General features: G+C 40.4%; 1 protein-coding gene across 1 annotated transcript in view; it reads left to right on the forward strand.

Moving 5' to 3' along the window:
* Positions 1-22,795, forward strand: part of snx7 (sorting nexin 7) — a 75,996-nt gene that overhangs the window by 40,862 nt on the left and 12,339 nt on the right. Inside the window, exon 8 of the mRNA XM_008109227.3 lies at positions 17,336-17,488. Coding sequence (XP_008107434.2) covers positions 17,336-17,488 — 153 coding nt within the window. The remainder of the gene's footprint in view (positions 1-17,335; positions 17,489-22,795) is intronic.

Here is a 22,795-nt window from a genome sequence, read left to right on the forward strand (position 1 = left end):
TTTCGGGGGGGGGGGTTGAACCCCTAAAAAAACCCCCTCGCTACAGGCCTGCCTGCCAGTTAATAAAGTTTGTAGAATGTCATCCTTGGATGAAGAAGGTCCAAGCTCAATTTTTACAGTAATCACAAAAGGGAAGAGATAATCCTGGCTTAATCTGCCTTATAAGAATATAATAATGGTAAATTTTAAAATGATTGGCAAGAACCTAGTAAGTTGCCTTATGTTAGGCCTCAACATTGGTCTGTGCAGTGGCTGGGAACTGTGTTATTGTTGTGTACCTTTGAGCCATTTCTGAATTATGTAGACCCCTACTGCAGGGTTTTTTAGGGATATGTGACTCACCCAAAGTCTCCCAGTACGTTTCCATGACCAAGTAGGGAACTGAACCCGGTCTGTAGAGTCATAGTCCAACATTCAAACCATTGCACAATGCTGGCTCCTTGGGAGCTGTGCAGCCCTTCAAATGTAGTTGGACCTCCGACTTCCTGAAGCCACAACCAGCAGAGCCATTGGTGAGGAATGATGGCAGTTGCATCGTCTGGAGAAGTATTGCTGTCTGTAGTTTTGGGGCTTAACAGAATAATCTCTTCTTATCTTAAGTAAAGATCCTCTGGATTTAAAAGTTTGGAATAACAAAATTCAGGTTCCCCCATTCAGCTACAGACCTTCTCGTTCTGAAGTCTCAACAGGTCAGGCAAGCTAAAAAAAAGTAATAAAAAAGGAAAAAAGTTGTGGCTGTCCAAATTGCATAGTAGGCTGTTGATGTGTTTATTTATTCATTTATTTGATATAGAGCCCACCTGCCTCCCGACACTGAGTTACAAGGCAGCGCACAGCAAGGTGAAAGAAGAGACATACATAAAGACACACTAAGCTATAACATTAAAATAGAGTTAAATAAATTATACTATTAAAATGCAATTGTGTTAAAACAGCTTCTAAAACACAGTTGAATTAAAAACAGCTTCTAAAGCATATTGTAACACCCATCCCATTAAAAGCCCAATTTTCAGCAGCCATTCAATTGCAATAATCATTCTTTGGAATGAAAAGGTCTTTTTCTGTTAGCTGAAGAACAACAGCTAGGAGGCCAACCTGACCTTTCTTGGAAAAGAGATCCATAGTTTGGGAGCAGCTGCAGAAAAGATAATTCTGGATTGGGGGGGGGGTCTGGCTGTGGGAGGACATACGTGGAGCAGCTCAGTTCTAATGCTTGCATAATGAAATGGTAGGGAGGGGAAAATTCACAAATATTCAAACAGCAGCTGAAAAATATGTTGCTCACCAAGACTGCACATAACTTTCACCATTTTATTTGGAATGTATTCTGTGAAAATTTTCTCTGTGGTATTTTTGATGCAGAAAATAATATTTCTATGCATAAATATTTTTCTCTGCATATAAGTAAATGTTTCCCACATAGCCCCAAATCACATGTATATTTTGCACCTGTGGGGTCTTCTGCAGTTAATAATAATAATAATAATAATAATAATAATAATAATAATAATAATAACAACAACTTTATTTTTATACCCCGCCCCATCTCCCCGAAGGGACTCGGGGCGGCTTACATGGGGCCTTGCCCGATAAAACAATCAATTATCAAAACACAGCAATAAAACAGTTATCCAATAAAAACAACAATTACAGTAAAAACAATTGTTAAAATCAACATAATACATACAATATTAACACTGGAGACTAATTCATAGTTCCCAGCTGCAGAAGACCCCACAGAAAATGTTGCTTCCTGGGCATTAAATGCTATTTTCTGTGCAAAAATTATCACATGTGAATTTTGCTCAGAATTAGTTCTGAACTCTAAATATTATTCAAACACTGCATTGTTTTTTGAAGACTTTATTACAGTGGGAAATTTACTAATATTACTTATTGCTTCCTGTAAGAATGAAATTATCAAACTTAAATATCTACAAAATATTCAGTTGAAATAGAAACCAGTACTTCCATATTATTTATAATTCTTTAGAAAAGAGAATTTTGATGGATACTATTTTCCCCATGCCATTAGCTCTAATTTTTTAATCATGTCAGAAGCAAATTGAGGCAAGTTGCTTCTGGTTTTCAAAGACGTTGCCCAGGGGATGCTCGGATGTGTTACCATCCTGCGGGGGGATTCTCTTGTCCCCACATGAAGCTAGTGCTTACAGATGGGAGCTCACCCCATCTCGCGGATTTGAACCACCAATCTTCAAGTCAAGTCAATGGTTTAACCCATTGTGCCACTTCCGTCCCTATTAGCTCTGTGAATTGATAGATATTTTTCTTGGTTTTTTTGTTTTTAGAAGTGTATGCAAAATAACTTGTAAAAAGATCTATATATATATATATATATAGCCCGTTTATGTTGGATAAGTGAGACTCTACTGTATCACCAAAAACAAAAAACACTTTGTGAAGTGGGCAAGTTAAAATAAACTAAAGATGAATGGAATTTATCCACAAATGGTCCAGATATTTTTATTTATGTTGATATGGGTACAAATCTTGCCAAGAAAACCCTGTGATCGGTTCGCCTTATGATCATCATAGTTTGGAAATGACTTACTGGCATAGAACAACAACAAACGGGGAGAGTGTCTTATGTGATGAATTAGGTGAAAATGAAGAGAGGGGCTATAGCAGGGGTCCCCAAACTAAGGCCCGGGGGCCACATGCGGCCCATCGAAGCCATTTATCCGGGGCCATTTATCTGGCCACGGAAACCTCACAACAACCCAAACATATGACCTCCTCTAGACTCAAACTCTCATTAACCTCACCCAAAGACAATGGGATTTTTAATCTAATATCTTCTGGAAGGCCACAGGTTTCCCATCTCATGACTTGATAATACAATTGCATTTCTTAGTTCTCTAAATTCCTCCTCAATACTGTAATAATATAAACTTCATTTATCCTTATATTCATCCTTACCTTATGCTATCGTCTCAGACTCCATGACTTTTCTATTCTGCTCCTCTGACAGCTGCCAGAACTTCACCTGACTGTGTGCTGTCATTATAGGGCATGGGAGGTAGTGTTCATTCAATAAATAATCTTTTCCGAAACTCTAAAAATAGCATAACTGTTTAAGCACGTACACTTTTACCAGCATAGCATTATAGATTTTTAGCTCTACCTGTTAAGATGAAAATGACGTATTGGAAAATGGCAGGTACAAACCCTACATGCATCAAATATTAGTATTATATGAACAGTTCTGGGAGAGGGGGTTCTCTATTCATTTCCTCCCCAAGGGAACTTGCTTATTCAGAACTATATATCTGCAGATTATTTCTGTGCTGTAATTTATCTGTACTGCTTTGCATTTCAGGGTGTCTTGAAAAGAAGAGACCAAATCCAAGCTGAGTTGGATGCCAAAATTGATGCTGTATACAATAAAAAGATAGAAAATGATCTGGTAAGTAGGCAGATTTGCAAAATGCAAGGGGAAATGTCTTTCTGTAATCAAAAATTGGATTACATCATATTGCTAACTTACTGCTACTCAAGATTGCTCATGAAGATAGATGACAAAATACATCTATTGGGATTTCAGCATCTGCTTTGGCTTCCTAGGAAACCACTAGCTCAGTATATTTGTCTGTCTAGCTATGTATTGCTTACAGCTCTCCTGTGTCCCGAACAAAGGTATTTCCTGCTACCTAATTGTCAAAGGTTTTCATGGCCGGAACTCCTTTTGTATAAAACGTGTGTTCTATGTATCATTAAGCTGTAGACCCTCTGTCCAAGGGGTCTGCTGATGTTAAATTAAAGCTCAGATTACCTACTACCATTTTTTCTCCAATATTTCATCAAAATCTATTGCCTCTTCTACTTGTTAGTCATGTGGGTGCCCCTTTCTGACATAGAGGTCAGGTGCTCAAATGGAGCTCCATTAATAGATAGGAGCTGTGGTGGCAGCAACACAGAGGAGGAAACAGAGGAGTAGACCAGCTCCTAGATTCAACATAATGAGTTCAACTCCTTACACAGCCACGATAAGCCACTAGATGTCGCACCCTAGGCCTGAAGCATTTATGACCATAGCATCACACAAGAGTCCAGAGTAGAAGTAAACAATTTATTGCAAAAACCACACAAAAGATATATAGTAAAAAGCAGGCATAAGGAAATAAGTTGTAGAATTCAAAAAGTCAGCAATCAATTGTCTCTTGTAAATCCAAAAGCAAGACAGTCCAACGATAGTTCCAAAATACAATGGCAGCTTAAAGCAATAAGCAAAACTTGAACAAGAATACAAAACAACAATAAGAAGAACTTCCAGAATGCTTGAATCCCAAAACCAAGACTTGAAACAGGAACTAGAGAACCCAGGCCTAGCTGTAATTGAAAGTCATGTTGCCTGAACTGAAATCAGAGTGTCTGTTAGATCCTAATAAACAGACATGAAAGCATTACATGTGCCCTGAATTCCAGGAAAGCCCACAATCCAATCTGACTCTAAGTCATCAGGGAACCCATCAGCCCTTGGCCGTTGTGACTGCTGCTGAGCTACAACACTAGAGGATTTGGGACAAATCACATTCTCTCAATCTTAGAAGAAAAAAAGTATACACCTTTTCTGAATACATTTTCTGAAGAAAATCAAAGCATAACTGACCATAAGTTGGAGGTGGCTTCAAGGCATGTAACAACAAGTCCTCGCTCCCAGCCAGCATTCGAACACAAAGGTGCAAATCACTCAGCCCCACAGACATTATTCAACTACAGTTTCTAGCATTCCTTACCACTGTGTATGCTGGCTCGAACTGTTGGCAGTTTCAGCCTAAAAATTTTTGGAAGACCACATATTGGCCTCTCCTCTCCTAACTACTATGTTATATCACTGATGGCTGCCTTGTTTGGTCTCTTTTGTAGGAAATAGAACCTTTAACTTTTGCCCCACTTGTGCCCCCCTTTAATTTTTTTTCTAACTGTCAGCTTGCTTTTTGCTATGGCCATAGTTGCAGAGGTAAAAACATCTGGACAAGACAGTTCCAGAGGGGGCAGAATGTAACCAAATAATTGAAAGCATCTTTCAATTATTTCTGTAGCAGACATTACTGCCTTCAAGAATGGAAAGCATTCCCCCATCAGAATTTCACTGCCACATCTGTACTATAGCATATTCTTGAGAGAAAGAATTGAGGTCCTGAGTTAGTTTGTTCTGACACATAATTTATATTTCTCAACACTTTGTTGTAATTTACAACAATAAGTAGTATGGATCCACCCAGCACTTAAATTACAAAAAAGTATGGATTCCATCCCATTTTGTTGCATGTATCAGACCTATAGAAGCCACAGGTGGTGCAGCGGATTAAACCGCTTAGCTGCTGAACTTGCTGACCAAAAGGTCAGCAGTTCGAATCCGGGGAGCAGAGTGAGCTCCCACTTCTGCCAACCTAGCAGTTTGAAAACATGCAATGATGTGTAAATAAATAGGTACCGCTTCTGCGGAAAGGTAATGATGCTCCATGCAGTCATGCTGGCCACATAACCTTGGAGGTGTCTATGGACAATGTTGGCTCTTTGGCTTAGAAATGGAGATTAGCACCAACCTCCAGGGTCGGACACAACTAGACTTAATGTCAGGGGAAACCTTTACCTTTACCTATGCACAGAAGGTAAATATTCTCACCTTCTTCTCAATACAAGCACACAAGACTCCAATCCACTGATACATTTACATACATTCAATCCATTCTTTGTGTGGTGCAGGTTTACTTTTCTTAATGTAGGGAAGGTGAAGACCTTGTTGATATTTATGGGCCTCCTTTTCATATACTTGTTGCACGCATAGTGGGATTGACTCACCTCTGTCATGTAGTGCCACATTGGATTGCTAAGATCTTGAATTAATTTTCCCAAGTTTGCCATGAGGTTATGAAATGGAACAGTTAGTTTCCCCATCATACACATTATTGTAACAAATTGCATATAAAAAGTACTTTGGAAATTTTAGTTTCTACATCTACTTGTGTGTGATTGTAATCAGGAGGCAGAATTAGTTTGTGCTAAATCTAGGTGATTACATTCTTAGAGAGTACAAGGCTAAATCTGGGATGGGGTTTGGAGCAAGCACAGCTCCCTTGTTTCTGGCATAAAGTGAGGTATTATCAAATGGCCTCTTCTAGCCCATGGCTATTCAAGAATTTAATTTCAGGTATTGTTAAATGCCAAGAAAGTTTCTTCTTACAATAGAGCATGAAAATCAGTGAGCAGTGTGAATACCTGTCAGATCACAAGAAAGGTTCTGCTTTGGGTTTGAATTCTGGCACTAGTCAAGGAATCACCCCATACCAATTTATATTTGGTTCCTCTTACTAGGAAAGTCAGAAAACTACATGAAACTTCTGTTCCATTTTATTTTTAAAAATGCAATTGAATGCAAATTGAAAGTACAGCTTTTATGTATTATGTAAATTGCCATACTACAATTTCCGTGGACCTTGATATGTAATTTGTTTGAAATTTGAGTGCAGCTGTTCACTTACTGATCTAAAAATTGTGATCTGCTTAATTTCAGGTTTTGAAATTTTTATACATAAGTGCTCCACTGACTCTACAGTCAGAAATTGCTGCTCTAAAAATTAAGTAGTTTTGTACATAACTGAATTTAAGATGCAGTCCTGTGTCATGCACCTGGGAGCTAGGTCAGGTGCACTTGTTTTTCTATTTGGCATGTTGTTTATTTAAATGTTCTTACATCAGCAGCATAACAGAAACAAATGGTTTCAAAAGCAATAACATGTTCCCTTTAGTTATAACCATAACAACTGAAAAACTCCCTAACCTAAGAGTATCCCAAGATAACCCAACTCACTCGCTGAATCTCTGCCCCATTCAGAATGGAGAAGGAGCTTGAGAACAGTTGTGACAGTCTCAAGGACTCTGCCATTTTCCTCCTCTTTCATCTTTTCCTTGAATTGAAGATGAAAGAGGGGTGAAGCCTAGTATGTACTTGGACAGCTCCACAATGCAGCTAAAGCTTTTGTTAAATTCAACTAAAGCATGAAGCCCTGATTCATGTGCCAGCATTGAGCTTCCTTAGATACAAAACAGCTTAGCTCTTATGCAACACCCGAATTCAAGATCCACAAGTTGAAACCACACAACTACAAGATAGTTGACAACCCTTCCAGAAAACTTCATAATTACTGCCTAGTTACAAAGTGAGATTCATGGCTTGGTGGTTTTTTGAATCTGAGTTTCCCCATTCAAACTTGTCACTATGTCACTAAACTGCACTGTAACAGCCACAAAGAAGATGATTTGACTACTGTAGTGCACTAGTTCATATTCAAAAGAAAGATGTCTCACAACAACAACAACAACAACAACAACTTTATTTATATTTTGCCCTATCTCCCCAGAGGGACTCAGGGTGGATTCCAAACATAAAGGCAGACATTCAATGCCTGAACAAAATAACAATAGTAATAAATAACATAAATTGACAACCCTACATATATAAAAAATTATGACTTAACAACTAAAATTAAATTAAAAATGCAATATGTTATATCAGACATGAAACAAAACATCAAACAGAAACATCAATTTCCCAGTTTCTTGGGGACAAATAGATTGATCATTGCTCAAGATGTCTAGTTCCTTTGTATCTTGAATATACCAATATTACATATCTTTTCCTACTGAGTTGCCACCAGTGAATTTGGAGGCTTCTTCTGGGATGAAACATTGACAATTTATGAGGGAAAACAAAATAATTTAACAAAGACAAATATTTTGCTTTTGTTGCTTTCTATATCTTTAGGCCCTGTGGGTTTTACTCCCAAGTAAAATTATGGGGTGCTAATGTCCAAATAACTTGGCAAGGAAGAGAATATTATTTACAGGATGCAAGTGTTGGGGCAGTATGAAAAAACAGATTTGCAATAGACTTATATATACAGCATTTCCATAAACCCACGTGTTTTGGTGCAAATCCATGACTGACATAAAACTATGATAGCTATGATCTTTCTCCAAATACATCCCTCTAAAGCCTACCTTAAAAGCCATGTAGCCATGCCAACTGAATGGCATGGGTCATATCAAAATCCATAATTTTGACCCCTCAAACCAATCCTCCACTTACACATCAGGTTGACTTACATACCCAAATATAAAAGATAACTTTTGTAAGGCCACATAATGAGTTTAGTTCTGTATGAAAGGAAAAAAATTCAAAACTTTTCTACCCATGGGACAGGAATACATTTTTAATATCAGTCTACATTTGCAGGATTTTATTTTTTTCAAAAACTTTATGCAAAGACATTGTTTAATGAACAAAAGTAATGCACTTTGTTATAAAAAGTCCTATAATGTAATATCTCAAGATGAATGTGCATGTTTTCAACAGGTTTTCTCGGCACAAGTTTTTCTTGTTAAGGGTGAGAAGTTTGTGAGTATTACTTATAGCAAGTTAATACTTACTGTATATACTCAAGCATAAGCCAACCCGAATATAAGCCAAGGAACCTAATTTTACCATAAAAAACTGGGAAAATCTATTGACTCGAGTATAAGATGAGGGTGGGAAATGCAGCAGCTACTGGTAAATTTCAAAAATAAAAATAGATCCCAATAAATTTATATTAATTGAGGCATCAGTAAATAAATGTTTTTGAATATTTACATAATACTGTAATTTAAGATAATAAGACTGTAATAAGATAAGATTGTCCAACTCTGATTACCTATATACTTGAGTACAGGCCGACCCGAATATAAACTGGCCAGGACTCGAGTATAAGTCGGAAGGACTTTTTCAGCACTAAAAAAGGACTGAAAAACTTTTCTTATCCTCAAATGTATACGGTATATCCCTAGCAAGTAACGGCAGGGCTACAACTGTGATTACAACAATCATGAAAGACTTAGGCCCCTTCTACACTTTCCTATATCCCAGGATCTGATCCCAGATTACCTGCTTTGACCTGGAAATATAATATATATATAATATAATATATGCTATATTATATAATATATATAATATATGCTATATTATATTATATAATATATAATATAATATATGCTATATAATCTGGGATAAACAAATTATCTGGGATCAGATCCTGGGGTGTAGAGCAGTGTAGAAGGGGCCTCAGTGAAATCAGGATTAAAAGATTCAGGGAGGGTCCATTCTTTGGGCAAGGCAGTTCTTGGCAGCTGTTTAATCTTGTTAACTCCCAAGTTCAAAACATTCTCTTTTCCAGTTGGAGCAAAAGAGGGTGTATTCTAGTTTGCTTTCTTTGAGCATACTTGAGAACTGCTAAGAGACATATTTTGTATCCCAAAGATCCTAAGACCGATCTAGAGAATCTCCATTTAAGACTAGGAAAGATTTCTCTGTGAAACTCTCTAGAACTACTGGCAACACCTTACTTTATTGCCACAGAGAATAGAATCGAACTCTATTATGCCACTTGTCTTTTCCTCCCTAAGGCAGCTCTCTCATAGGTCTTAATGAGCTCCACACAACTGTCCATTTGAGCTCCTCTTTGAAAACTGATATCTAAAAATTATGTTGACAGTGAGTGGCATGAACGTGAATGTAAGGTGAAGAGGATTGGTACTGGAGAAATGGAATCACAAACATGTCATTAGTGCTGAGAAAAGGCTATGGTGTATAATCTTTAAATGGACATATGTTCTTTCCTGTAGAAAGTTCAGCAGTGACACCTAAGGAATGGGTAAAGAGGATATTTTTGCAGCTGATATATCTGCTTTAAACTGAAAATCAATTTCATTAGAGATGTCATAGAATAAATTCAACAGCTTTCAAGCTACAGATCATGAGTATTGCAATCCTCTGCTGATTTATCAACCTTTTTCTGTTATAACAAGCCTGCCAGCAGGGCCGTAGCCAGAAAAAAATTTCGGGAGGGGTTTTGAAAATTTCGGGGGGGGGGGGGTTTGAACCCCTAGCACATACCCCTCCCCGCTACAAACCTGTCAATATCTGCTTGAGATAGTGCCTGGAGGGACTCTTAATGTTTTGCATCTCATAGACTTAGCATGGGGATTTGGTTAACCAGTTAAAATTCATGAGTAAACGAGATTTTTTTTATAACTTGAAAAATTTCGGGGGGGGGGGTTGAACCCCTAAAAAAACCCCCTCGCTACAGGCCTGCCTGCCAGTTAATAAAGTTTGTAGAATGTCATCCTTGGATGAAGAAGGTCCAAGCTCAATTTTTACAGTAATCACAAAAGGGAAGAGATAATCCTGGCTTAATCTGCCTTATAAGAATATAATAATGGTAAATTTTAAAATGATTGGCAAGAACCTAGTAAGTTGCCTTATGTTAGGCCTCAACATTGGTCTGTGCAGTGGCTGGGAACTGTGTTATTGTTGTGTACCTTTGAGCCATTTCTGAATTATGTAGACCCCTACTGCAGGGTTTTTTAGGGATATGTGACTCACCCAAAGTCTCCCAGTACGTTTCCATGACCAAGTAGGGAACTGAACCCGGTCTGTAGAGTCATAGTCCAACATTCAAACCATTGCACAATGCTGGCTCCTTGGGAGCTGTGCAGCCCTTCAAATGTAGTTGGACCTCCGACTTCCTGAAGCCACAACCAGCAGAGCCATTGGTGAGGAATGATGGCAGTTGCATCGTCTGGAGAAGTATTGCTGTCTGTAGTTTTGGGGCTTAACAGAATAATCTCTTCTTATCTTAAGTAAAGATCCTCTGGATTTAAAAGTTTGGAATAACAAAATTCAGGTTCCCCCATTCAGCTACAGACCTTCTCGTTCTGAAGTCTCAACAGGTCAGGCAAGCTAAAAAAAAGTAATAAAAAAGGAAAAAAGTTGTGGCTGTCCAAATTGCATAGTAGGCTGTTGATGTGTTTATTTATTCATTTATTTGATATAGAGCCCACCTGCCTCCCGACACTGAGTTACAAGGCAGCGCACAGCAAGGTGAAAGAAGAGACATACATAAAGACACACTAAGCTATAACATTAAAATAGAGTTAAATAAATTATACTATTAAAATGCAATTGTGTTAAAACAGCTTCTAAAACACAGTTGAATTAAAAACAGCTTCTAAAGCATATTGTAACACCCATCCCATTAAAAGCCCAATTTTCAGCAGCCATTCAATTGCAATAATCATTCTTTGGAATGAAAAGGTCTTTTTCTGTTAGCTGAAGAACAACAGCTAGGAGGCCAACCTGACCTTTCTTGGAAAAGAGATCCATAGTTTGGGAGCAGCTGCAGAAAAGATAATTCTGGATTGGGGGGGGGGTCTGGCTGTGGGAGGACATACGTGGAGCAGCTCAGTTCTAATGCTTGCATAATGAAATGGTAGGGAGGGGAAAATTCACAAATATTCAAACAGCAGCTGAAAAATATGTTGCTCACCAAGACTGCACATAACTTTCACCATTTTATTTGGAATGTATTCTGTGAAAATTTTCTCTGTGGTATTTTTGATGCAGAAAATAATATTTCTATGCATAAATATTTTTCTCTGCATATAAGTAAATGTTTCCCACATAGCCCCAAATCACATGTATATTTTGCACCTGTGGGGTCTTCTGCAGTTAATAATAATAATAATAATAATAATAATAATAATAATAATAATAATAATAATAACAACTTTATTTTTATACCCCGCCCCATCTCCCCGAAGGGACTCGGGGCGGCTTACATGGGGCCTTGCCCGATAAAACAATCAATTATCAAAACACAGCAATAAAACAGTTATCCAATAAAAACAACAATTACAGTAAAAACAATTGTTAAAATCAACATAATACATACAATATTAACACTGGAGACTAATTCATAGTTCCCAGCTGCAGAAGACCCCACAGAAAATGTTGCTTCCTGGGCATTAAATGCTATTTTCTGTGCAAAAATTATCACATGTGAATTTTGCTCAGAATTAGTTCTGAACTCTAAATATTATTCAAACACTGCATTGTTTTTTGAAGACTTTATTACAGTGGGAAATTTACTAATATTACTTATTGCTTCCTGTAAGAATGAAATTATCAAACTTAAATATCTACAAAATATTCAGTTGAAATAGAAACCAGTACTTCCATATTATTTATAATTCTTTAGAAAAGAGAATTTTGATGGATACTATTTTCCCCATGCCATTAGCTCTAATTTTTTAATCATGTCAGAAGCAAATTGAGGCAAGTTGCTTCTGGTTTTCAAAGACGTTGCCCAGGGGATGCTCGGATGTGTTACCATCCTGCGGGGGGATTCTCTTGTCCCCACATGAAGCTAGTGCTTACAGATGGGAGCTCACCCCATCTCGCGGATTTGAACCACCAATCTTCAAGTCAAGTCAATGGTTTAACCCATTGTGCCACTTCCGTCCCTATTAGCTCTGTGAATTGATAGATATTTTTCTTGGTTTTTTTGTTTTTAGAAGTGTATGCAAAATAACTTGTAAAAAGATCTATATATGCTGTATGGAAACAACATATAAATTATATAAAAGAAGTGATCAAATCATTCTCAGAGCTTTTGTATGTTTAAAAAGCTTGGATGTGAAGCCAGGGTCATTCCACCATTTTAGTAGTGATTTAGGTAGCCATCTTTTTTTTTCTTTTTCTAAGAAGTTTTTCTGGTACTGTTCTATTATCTGGGCAGACTTCAAAAGGGGGCCTAGTCAGAGTAGGATATTCCATTTTATGGGGGGGGGGGTGAAGTTAAAGGAAGAAAACCATTTTCTCCATTTTTGCTGGTTATTCCCCCCTCCCCCTTCACATATCATAAATAAGGATTGTCCCATGACGAGGACATGGGTGCGGGGAATAACAGGAAAAGAGGGGGAAATGGTTTATCTCTTTCAACTCCATTCCCCCCATAAAATGGACTATCCTTCACTGTCTAGCGCCCCCTTGTGACCTCCTCTCAGGTAATGGAACAGTATAGTTTTTCTTTATACATGGCCAGAGGTGGAAGCCAGGGAGACACAATTCTACTGTGTCTCCTGCGCCATCAGTTGGGAGCTGCTCTCTGTCGGAACCAAATGTTGCTCTGGGGCCAGAGCAAAGCGGGGAAGCCAGGAAGACACAGTTTCACCATGTCTCCGGTGCCATCAGTTTTTTTCTTTCTTGGACGTATTATACTTTACAATATGACCCCTGGGGAAGGTAATAGCAACCCACCCCCAGTATTCTTGACATGAAAACTAAATGGGTCAGTACCACCAGAGATATGTCGATATACCATCAGAAGATGGAACTCCCAACTGACATGGAGCTCTGGTGTGGGCTGGTCCATGATTCAAACACCAAAGAATCAGAAACGACTGAAAAGTCGGAAACAGCTGAACGAGTAAACAACATACATGGCCAACAGAGAAAGAACACGATTGCTCCCGAACGTCCCCTCTCGCTTCGTAGAGTCACGTCGACTCCTTGGTTCACTGAGGAGCTGGCTGTGATGAAGCGTGCGAGGAGGGGACTAGAGTGCATCTGGAGGAAATCTCAGGATGTGTCTGACCAAGCACGGGCTAAAGCCGCTATTAAGGCTTACTCCGTGGCTCTGCGAGCAGCCAGGAAAGCTTTCACGACTGCCCGCATAGTGTCTGCAGCCAACAGGCCATCAGAGTTGTTCCGAGTTGTTGGGGAGCTCCTGCGGCCTCCCAAGACCCAGGGGCTTCCCGATGACTTGGCAACTCGGTGCAGCGATTTCGCGCACCATTTTGCAGGCAAAGTTGCTCAGATACGCCGTGAGTTGGACTCCAGCTTAACTGTAGTTCCAGCGGAGGTAACCGAGGTACCTGTCTGTCCGATCTTGTGGGATTCTTCCTGGCTTGTTCTTCCTGATGACGTGGAGGGGATTCTTGGGTCTGTGAGGGCGACCACTTGCGCTCTGGATCCTTGTCCTTCTTGGCTGGTTAAGCTGGCCAAAGATGGGTTGTTGGATTGGTTTGTGGCTATTATAAATGCCTCCTTGGGTCAGGGGTCAGTTCCATCCTGCTTTAAGCAGGCAGTAGTAAAACCATTACTAAAAAAGACCTCTTTAGCCCCATCTGTATTTAACAACTACAGACCAATTTCCAACCTCCCATTTTTGGGCAAGGTTCTGGAGCGGGTGGTTGCCATGCAGCTCCAGGAGTTCCTCGATGACACTGATTTTCTGGACCGCTCGCAGTCTGGCTTCAGGCCTGGGCACAGTACCGAGACGGCTTTTGTCGCCTTGGTGGATGACCTCCGCAGGGAACTGGACAGGGGGAGTGTGACCCTGCTGGTTCTCTTGGACATCTCAGCGGCTTTCGATACCATCGACCATGGTATCCTTCTGGGGAGGCTCTCTGGGATGGGGCTCGGTGGCACGGTTCTGCTGTGGCTCCAGTCCTTCCTGGAGGGTCGTTCCCAGATGGTGAAGCTGGGGGACACCTGCTCGGACCCCTGGCCATTGACCTGTGGGGTCCCGCAAGGGTCTATTCTATCCCCCATGCTATTTAACATCTACATGAAACTGCTGGGAGAGGTCATCCGGAGTTTTGGAGGGTGTTGCCATCTCTACGCAGATGACACGCAAATCCACTACTTGTTCCCATCTGACTCCAAGGAAGCCCCTCGGACGATGAACCAGTGCCTGGCCGCTATGGTGGACTGGATGAGGAGGAACAAGCTGAGGATCAATCCTGACAAGACAGAGGCCCTCCTGGTCAGCCGTGCGTCGGATCGGGGTATTGGGTGGCAACCTGTGCTGGACGGGGTCGCACTCCCCCTGAAATCACAGGTCTGCAGTTTGGGGGTCCTCCTGGATTCGGGGCTGACGCTTGAGGCGCAGGTGTCAAGCTTGTGCGCCAACTGCGACCATACCTCGTGAAGTCTGACTTGACCACGGTGGTGCATGCCTTAGTTACCTCTAGACTGGACTACTGTAATGCGCTCTACGTGGGGCTTCCCTTGAAGACGGCCTGGAAACTACAATTGGTCCAGCGCTCGGCTGCCAGGTTAATTACGGGGGCGAGTTACAGGGAGAGATCTACTCCCCTGTTCAAGGAGCTCCACTGGCTGCCTTTTATTTTCCGGTCCCAATTCAAGGTGTATACCATCACATATAAAGCCCTAAACGGTTTGGGACCCACCTACCTTCGTGACCGTATCTCCTACCACAAGCCTACACGATCCCTTCACTCATCAGGGGAAGCTCTCCTGTCCCCACTCCCGATATCCCAGACCCGCCTTGTGGGAACAAGGGAGAGGGCCTTTTCTGCTGTGGCCCCCCGATTGTGGAATTCTCTGCCCGCGGAGATTAGGCAAGCCCCCACACTAGCAGCCTTCAAGAAAGACTTGAAAACATGGCTCTTTCGCTGCGCTTTTGGAGAGTAACCATTTTATATTTCTTTTCCGTTGCTCCCCCTAATATCTATCCTCCAGAATACCCCACTCCCTTATGACCCTGTTCGCTGTGGTTTTTATTTTTATGTCTTTCTCACCCCGAGTTTTAACTTAATATTCATGTGGTCTGCCCTTGTTTTTATTGTCTCCTTGTTTTATTTTGTAATGGATATTATTTACTGTATTGTTTATTGTATTGTGTTGTGCTGTTCTTTTATATACTGTTTACATTGTATTGTTTTGGGCGTGGCCCCATGTAAGCCGCCCCGAGTCCCCATTGGGGAGATGGTGGCGGGGTATAAATAAAGTTTTATTTTATTATTATTATTATTCTGTGCTAGGTATAAGTTGTACCTATTGAAGCAATGAAAACTTGGGAGAAATTTCAGGTCATTTAAAAAGAATTCATGAAAATGCACAAATTCCCTTATATTTCGGAAGTGGAAGAACTTGAGGTACTAAATCTATGGATTCTCTCGCCCCTGGAATGATCAATTTCATCTGCCAATTTTTCCATTTCTACACAGCTATTAAAAACATGCTTCAGTCTTGTCTTTTTTATGCGTCTGATCAAATTAAATGGCATTAAACAAGAATGTGCCAGGATGTAACTGTGGCCTATCTGCAATAAGTGCCCAGAGGTGGTTACTATGGAAACTGTTATGAAGTAAGGACTGCAAAAATGTGATGGCTGTGAATCCTAGTTGAGTAATGATTAGCTTGCAGGATCTGTCATGAAAAAGATGATGCCAAAATGAATTGTTGTTTTCCCCCCTTTTGTAGCACAATTTCTATACCTTTGCATAGTCTGAAATCTTGGGGTGAGCCAGTTTCCTCAGTGTAATCTCCAGTTGTATTCCAAAATCGTCCAAATTTCAAAGTCGAGATGAGGTTACTTCCACATACACAGCATTCCCAGCTTTCATAAGCCTTTGTGCATCACGTCCATGTGCATTTGTTTCTGCAATACATTTTCTCATTTTTTTCTCTAGAGAAATTACAAAATAAATTGAAAGTATTGAAGAAAGTAACCAACTTTTGCCCCTCTTCAGCAACATCTTCAATTCCGAAAATATTACTAAATATTAATAAATTCTGGAAATTTGAATTTTGTTATATTATTTGTTAGTAACATGTATATCTTATGGCACGGTGGCTCATTTTCCTTCTTTATCATTGCACCAACTTGTGAGTTAGAACAGGTTGCAAGAAGGTGATTTGGCCTAAGGTTACCTGGGAGGATTCTTTGGTCAGCATTGATTTCCTAAATCCCAGTAGTAAAAACTTGACAAATTCATATCTGTCACGTAGTTGTTAAAGGCACAGAAAATATTTTGGATCTTTATGGACTCTCTGTTGCTCATAATGAACTAAGAGGAGAAGATTGCACAAAATCAACACTTCCATCCGGCAGATTCAGGGAAGTTTGTTTATCATTAATAGATTTTGGAAAGGTTACATTTTTGGATTACAATTCTCAACATGGGCATGCTATCTACATGAAGGGACTTTTAGCTTGCAAAGTTGGAGGGCCTCATGTATTTCCTCGCATAATAATTGCCATCCCATAATAGCTGTATCCCCATTTTTATTGTGACAAAATTGACGTTTTGCTGTTCTTCACGTAATACTTGCACCCTTTATTCACTTTCCCAGACACTTACTCAGGCAAGTGAATGAAGGATGCAACTTGCCCATACACCTGCCCCCTTGAAGCTATGGGGCTTCACTCAGTTGGCTGCCGAATAAAGCCCCATAGCTGCATAGCCTTTCACCATGTAAGAGTCATCACAGTGTAATAGTCACACACCACTTTTGGGGCCAAAAGAGGGAAAAAGTGTCGCTATTACACTGTGAAATGCAGTATTTTACTCAGTTCCTAATAGCCATCTTTTCTATAAGGTAAGTTTCCCTAAGCTAACTTATTAAGAGAAATTTCTCAACTTAGTCTAATTATATATTTGTTTGCTTGATTGTTTTCCCTAGTTATCTGAAGAGATTGGAAAACTTGAAGACAAAGTCGAATGTGCCAATAATGCTCTACAGGCTGACTGGGATAGATGGAAACAGAGTATGCGTGTTGATCTGAAAATGGCATTTAGTGATGTAGCAGAAAATAATATCCACTATTATGAACAGGTAAGATTTACTACTACAAACACTAATTAAAACATTCTCTCTCCCCCCCCCCCCCCCCGATGCAGTTGTTTGTTCTTGTTGTTATTTATAAGGGGCTATTATAAATTGAATACTATCTTTAGGGACTAATGTTGTGTTGAAAAGTACAAATACTACTTGTGTTCCAGTACAGGATTTAAAATACGTTAAATTCAAAGAGCTTCTGAGTTCACTGTCAACAGAGGGCAGTCTTGTTTTACATAGCACAAAGTGCAAGCATATATTTTTTTAATTCCACAATCAGTGAAATTTGTAAATAGTCAGAGATAGGGCAGCTTTGCCTTCAAGGGCTGTGTAGAAAAAAACTTCCATATTTGATCAAGAGCGTAACTACCTGAAGCTTTGTTTTATTAATCAGTGGTATAAACATTAATGGATAAAAAACACTCTAAGTAGATATGTCATCTTTTTATTGATCTTGCTGCTATTATGTCTTGAACTGCAAACTGATTTGCTAAAAACCAAATCCATAAAAGTTCCTCCCTTCATGGGCAAGAAAGTTCTTATGTTAAAATATTTAAATGCCAATTCAGTTGCTACAGGCAAAGGGCATAGCAAAGAAGAAAATGAATTGAAGAACACATTCAGAGTCTTTTAAAGCTGTTGTGATTGTGATGGCTTGAAAGCTGTGTTTGCAAAGAATTCTGTGAAAAAGATTGCAGACCACATGTCCTGTTCATTCCCACCTTGGTTCTCCCTGCTAGCATGGCCATAAAAGTAACCAGAAACTAAAAGGACGACATACCATTTGACATGCTCCTGTTTCATCACTCCCTCTGCAATAGGGGTAGATAGCACGCAACCCATGAGTTGCATCCCCTTACAGAAGTTCTAGCTTCCCTCCAAGGATCTCCTCCCCCACCACTGCAACCAAACCTCTGCAGCATAAATAGAAAATTCCTGTTCCTGATGGGCTTCAATAACTAATGTAATGACATCTATTCTTGATCAGCTTTGACAGCTAGTGTAATGTCTCTTGTGCCTTGTGGCTACCTTAATAAGGTATCACCACAATATGTACAGTACTTTGGATTTTAGTTTACTATCAACACTGCTTGCTGCTAAACAGGGGAATCCTAGAAAAGATGGACTATCCTAATTTGGAGAAGTCATTCCTCCATGTTTGTGGACTAAACATTCACTGAATATATATATTCAATTCATGGATTGAAAAGAGATGCTCTCTGTAGACACTGCTAGGTCCTACCTACACTGTGATTTTATGATAGACTTCCACCTAAGGTTGACCATAGAATTACTCTAGAGCAGTGGCTCTCAACCTGTGGGTCCCCAGATGTTTTTGCCTTCAACTCCCAGAAATCCTAAACTGTCTGGGATTTCTGTGTGTTGTAGGCCAAAACACTTGGGGACCCACAGATTGAGAACCACTGTTCTAGATGACCTAGAAATGCTAGAGAGAACACTTCAGCAGTGTGGTTTTATAATCAGCTTCCACCAGCAATTGACCAAATATTTGGGCTACAGAACCTAGACATGCCTACAATAATGCTCTTTCAAAGGATAAAAAAAATAGTGGGCCTATTTCTGCTTTTGCAGAGGTCCTTTATCACAACCCCTGCAAAAGTGGAGGGCCTTCTGCTTGTCATCTTTCACTAAAACTAGATTTTCTGATGTTTAATCTCCTCTAGCAAATGAAATCTATTGATGTGTTTTTTTTCCGTTACAGTGTCTAAATTTAACTTTAGACATAAGAGTAAGGGTGCTTCGTGAAATGGTCACAGAAATCTGCTGACAAAATAGCCTGAAAGACAATACAGAGACAGTCAGGAATCCAAAATGAAGCACTAAATGGCTGCAACTGGAGAAAGGAAATGCTAATGTTCTCTTTCACTGCCTTTGTTCCTGGTGACATCATGGCCAAGGCAGAAGAAGAGGCAGCTTAAAACTTCTGTCCCTTTCACTGTTATGTCTCAAGCAAGAAAGATGCAGACCTGTGACTCAAACAATGCCGATTTTGGAGAAATATTTGCATGACAGAAAAGAGAGTAGACTTCAAGAACTAGTGTAACAAATATTGCGGCTTTTTGTTGACCAAAAAAATGTATCACCACAAGTGGATTTTGGATATTGTAATTGTATGTGCATGTGTGAAACAGCACTTCCAGAAGTTCTGTCAGTTTTAAGGCACATGAGAGGTATTATTTTTGGCATTGTTGTGGAAGGTAGATATGGGATGGAGTCTCTTGCAAATGTCAGTGGTGAATCTGTTGCCATGATACAGTAAGTCCACTATTCTGCCCCCTCACTAATTATTTATTTGGAAGGTGTCCGTAAAGCAGGGAACAGATTGAATGCTACACATTTGAAGTAAAAGCAACAATTTATTAAATAACAGCTCTCAAACTTCCTCTCCTCAAGAGTTTTACTCCCAGTCCTTATGAGGAGCGTTAAAGTCCTTGAAGCACGACTACAGTTCTGACTGGATATTACTTTAATATAGCTTCAAATTAGATCTCAATCTGTTATACCTCCAACACGGTTTTACTTTGTATCTTTACTTTTATATAGCTTTGATGTAACTTGTGTTGCTTGTGTAACTTCGACATAACTGACTTGCGTAGCTTTGACGTGACTTGTGTAACTTCAACGTGATGTTCTATTTTGTGGTTCTTCCACCTTCCTTACTCTTCAACTTCTAATACCACACTGTCTGACCCTGGGAGGAGTCTTAAAGAGACAGGGCGAGGGAGGTTTCAAACACAAGGAGGAAGAGGCTATCTAGACTAACCCCACAAACTATACATAAAATGCTAATATCCTCTAACTGAGGCCTTAACAAGAGTAAACAGTGAAAAATCTTGTGGAGGCACGACATCATCTCTTGATTTTAAACTCGGATACTCCAACTTGTATAGGCATTCTCCTAGTACCAAATGGGATAAGATACAACACTGGGGAGCTCCCATGCAACTCTGTGCTATGGAGGGAGGAGCAACTATAAAAGTGAAAAGTAGATTCACTGTCCCCAAGGCAATATATCCACTACCTGCCCCTGAATTTCCTTAGAATTCCCATGGACCCACATCAATGGCCTGCTCCTGCTTTACAAGATGGAATAGGTTTGTTCTTAGTTTATAAATCCTGGTTTGTTTTGGAGTGACAAGCCAAGATCCATTGTTTGGATGACATGATAAGTTTTCAATTTCAGATTAGTCTAGAGTTTGTACTAGTTAGGAGAATAGAAGCAAGAGAATGGACTGTGTGCATTTCTTTAGAATCCAGTTTTTACAGAATCTGAGCTTACAATTGCTATACCATTATGATTGAGAAAGAAAATATTAATATATTTTTACTGAATGTCTTTTTACATTTGACAGCTACTTGATGGAAAACTCTAAATATGTATGGCACTTATATGCGTTGCCAGATTCACTTGCTGGGCCCACCCTCTACCGGTACACCCCACTGGACGCAGAGGCTGTTGATAGGCTCATAGCTGCAGCTAGACCGACCACTTGCTCCCCCAATCCGTGTCCCTCTTGGTTGGTTAAATCCTGCTTGGAGGGATTACATGACCCTCTGTTGAAGATAATAAACAGCTCCCTGAGCAAGGAGTCTTTCCAGAGGTTTTAAAAGCGGCAGTGGTCTCTCCCCTGCTGAAGAAACCAGATTTAGATCGTTCGGTTCCCTCCAGCTATCGCCCAGTTTCGAACCTCTCGTTCCTGGGCAAGGTGATTGAGAGGGCAGTAGCGAAGCAGTTGCAACAGTTCCTAGACAACACAGCCAGATTAGATCCCTTCCAGTCCGGCTTTCGTGCGGGGCATGGGACAGAGACTGTGCTGGTCTCCATCACGGATCATCTTCGATGCCAGCTTGATCAGGGCGGGTCAGTGCTGCTTGTGTTATTGGACCTCACTGCAGCATTTGACATAGTCAATTATAATCTTTTGACCCACCGCCTTGCCATTGTTGGAGTCAGGGGGACAGCTTTAAATTGGCTGGCCTCCTTTCTTCACAACCGTGGACAGCGAGTGGAGAGGGGAGGCCTGGTCTCTGACAGGTCCCCTCTACTTTGTGGGGTTCCCCAAGAGGCCATTCTCTCCCCTCTGTTGTTTAACATCTATATGCGACCACTTGCTCAGCTGGTTCGAGGTTTCGGGCTTGAGTGCTACCAGTACGCTGATGACACTCAGCTTATGTTGAAGATGGAAGGCCAACCGGACTCTGTACCCGATAACTTTCATCAATGCCTCAAGGCCGTTACTGGATGGCTGCGTGCCCGCAGGTTGAGGGTGAATTCAGCAAAGACGGAGATCCTATGGTTGGGTCGACCGGGCAGTGGGGATATCCAGTTGCCTACCCTGGATGGTGCGGTGCTATGCCCGTCATCATTGGTAAAGAGTCTGGGAGTCCTTTTGGACCCTCTGCTGACGATGGAAGCCCAGGTCTCTGCCATTAGTAGAACCGCCTTCTTTCACCTGCGGCCGGCTAGACGGCTGGCCCCCTATTTGTCAAGGGATGACCTAGCTACGGTGATCCAGGCCACGGTCATCTCAAGGCTGGACTACTGTAACGCCCTCTACATTGGCCTTCCTTTGTCGGTGATCCGGAAGCTCACGTTGGTACAAAATGCAGCTATATCAGTGGGGCAATAAATCTGCCATGATTTTTAAACAAAAAGGAGGAGCTATCTAAGGTTCTGAACCTATATTTAGGGTAGGGTTCAGCACTTTGGATATATTTAGAGTCTGGGCTGAAACATGGAGCAGTTTCACAAATTCACTTACATGGGAATCACCAACTGTCACAGTTTCCCTTGATAATATGGGTTGTTTATATCTAACATCTTCTTGCTGAATTTACTGATCATTTCAGTATATTGTAACTTGATAAGTAGGGCTACTTAATTAGCCTGAGACGGGCATGGGAGCATTCAGTCAATGGTTGTAGATCAAGATCAAAATGTTGCCTGACATCAAAAGCCTTGCTCTTACTTGACATTTTCTGCAGCTTTTTTCTATCCTCATGAGCTTCTGAGTTATGCATCACGTAAATGCCCCAAAGCTAGTCAGACAAATGTTGTGCTCTAAAAATATTAGGCTGTTGCCAGAAAGGGCTTGGGGCATTTTATTTTCCTTATAAGATAAAAGGATGGATTTGTAACCCAAGACTTGAGCATGAGTCTCCTTCCTGCATTGTCACATTCCCCAAATTCTCAGCCATTTTCATGTTTTCTGATGCTGGGCTATTGCACTGTTAAGCACTTCTAGCTCACTTCCATTATTCAAATGCTGGAACAACCACACA

This window comes from Anolis carolinensis, chromosome 4 (genome assembly GCF_035594765.1).
Source record: "Anolis carolinensis isolate JA03-04 chromosome 4, rAnoCar3.1.pri, whole genome shotgun sequence".
Classification (NCBI taxonomy): domain Eukaryota; kingdom Metazoa; phylum Chordata; class Lepidosauria; order Squamata; family Dactyloidae; genus Anolis; species Anolis carolinensis.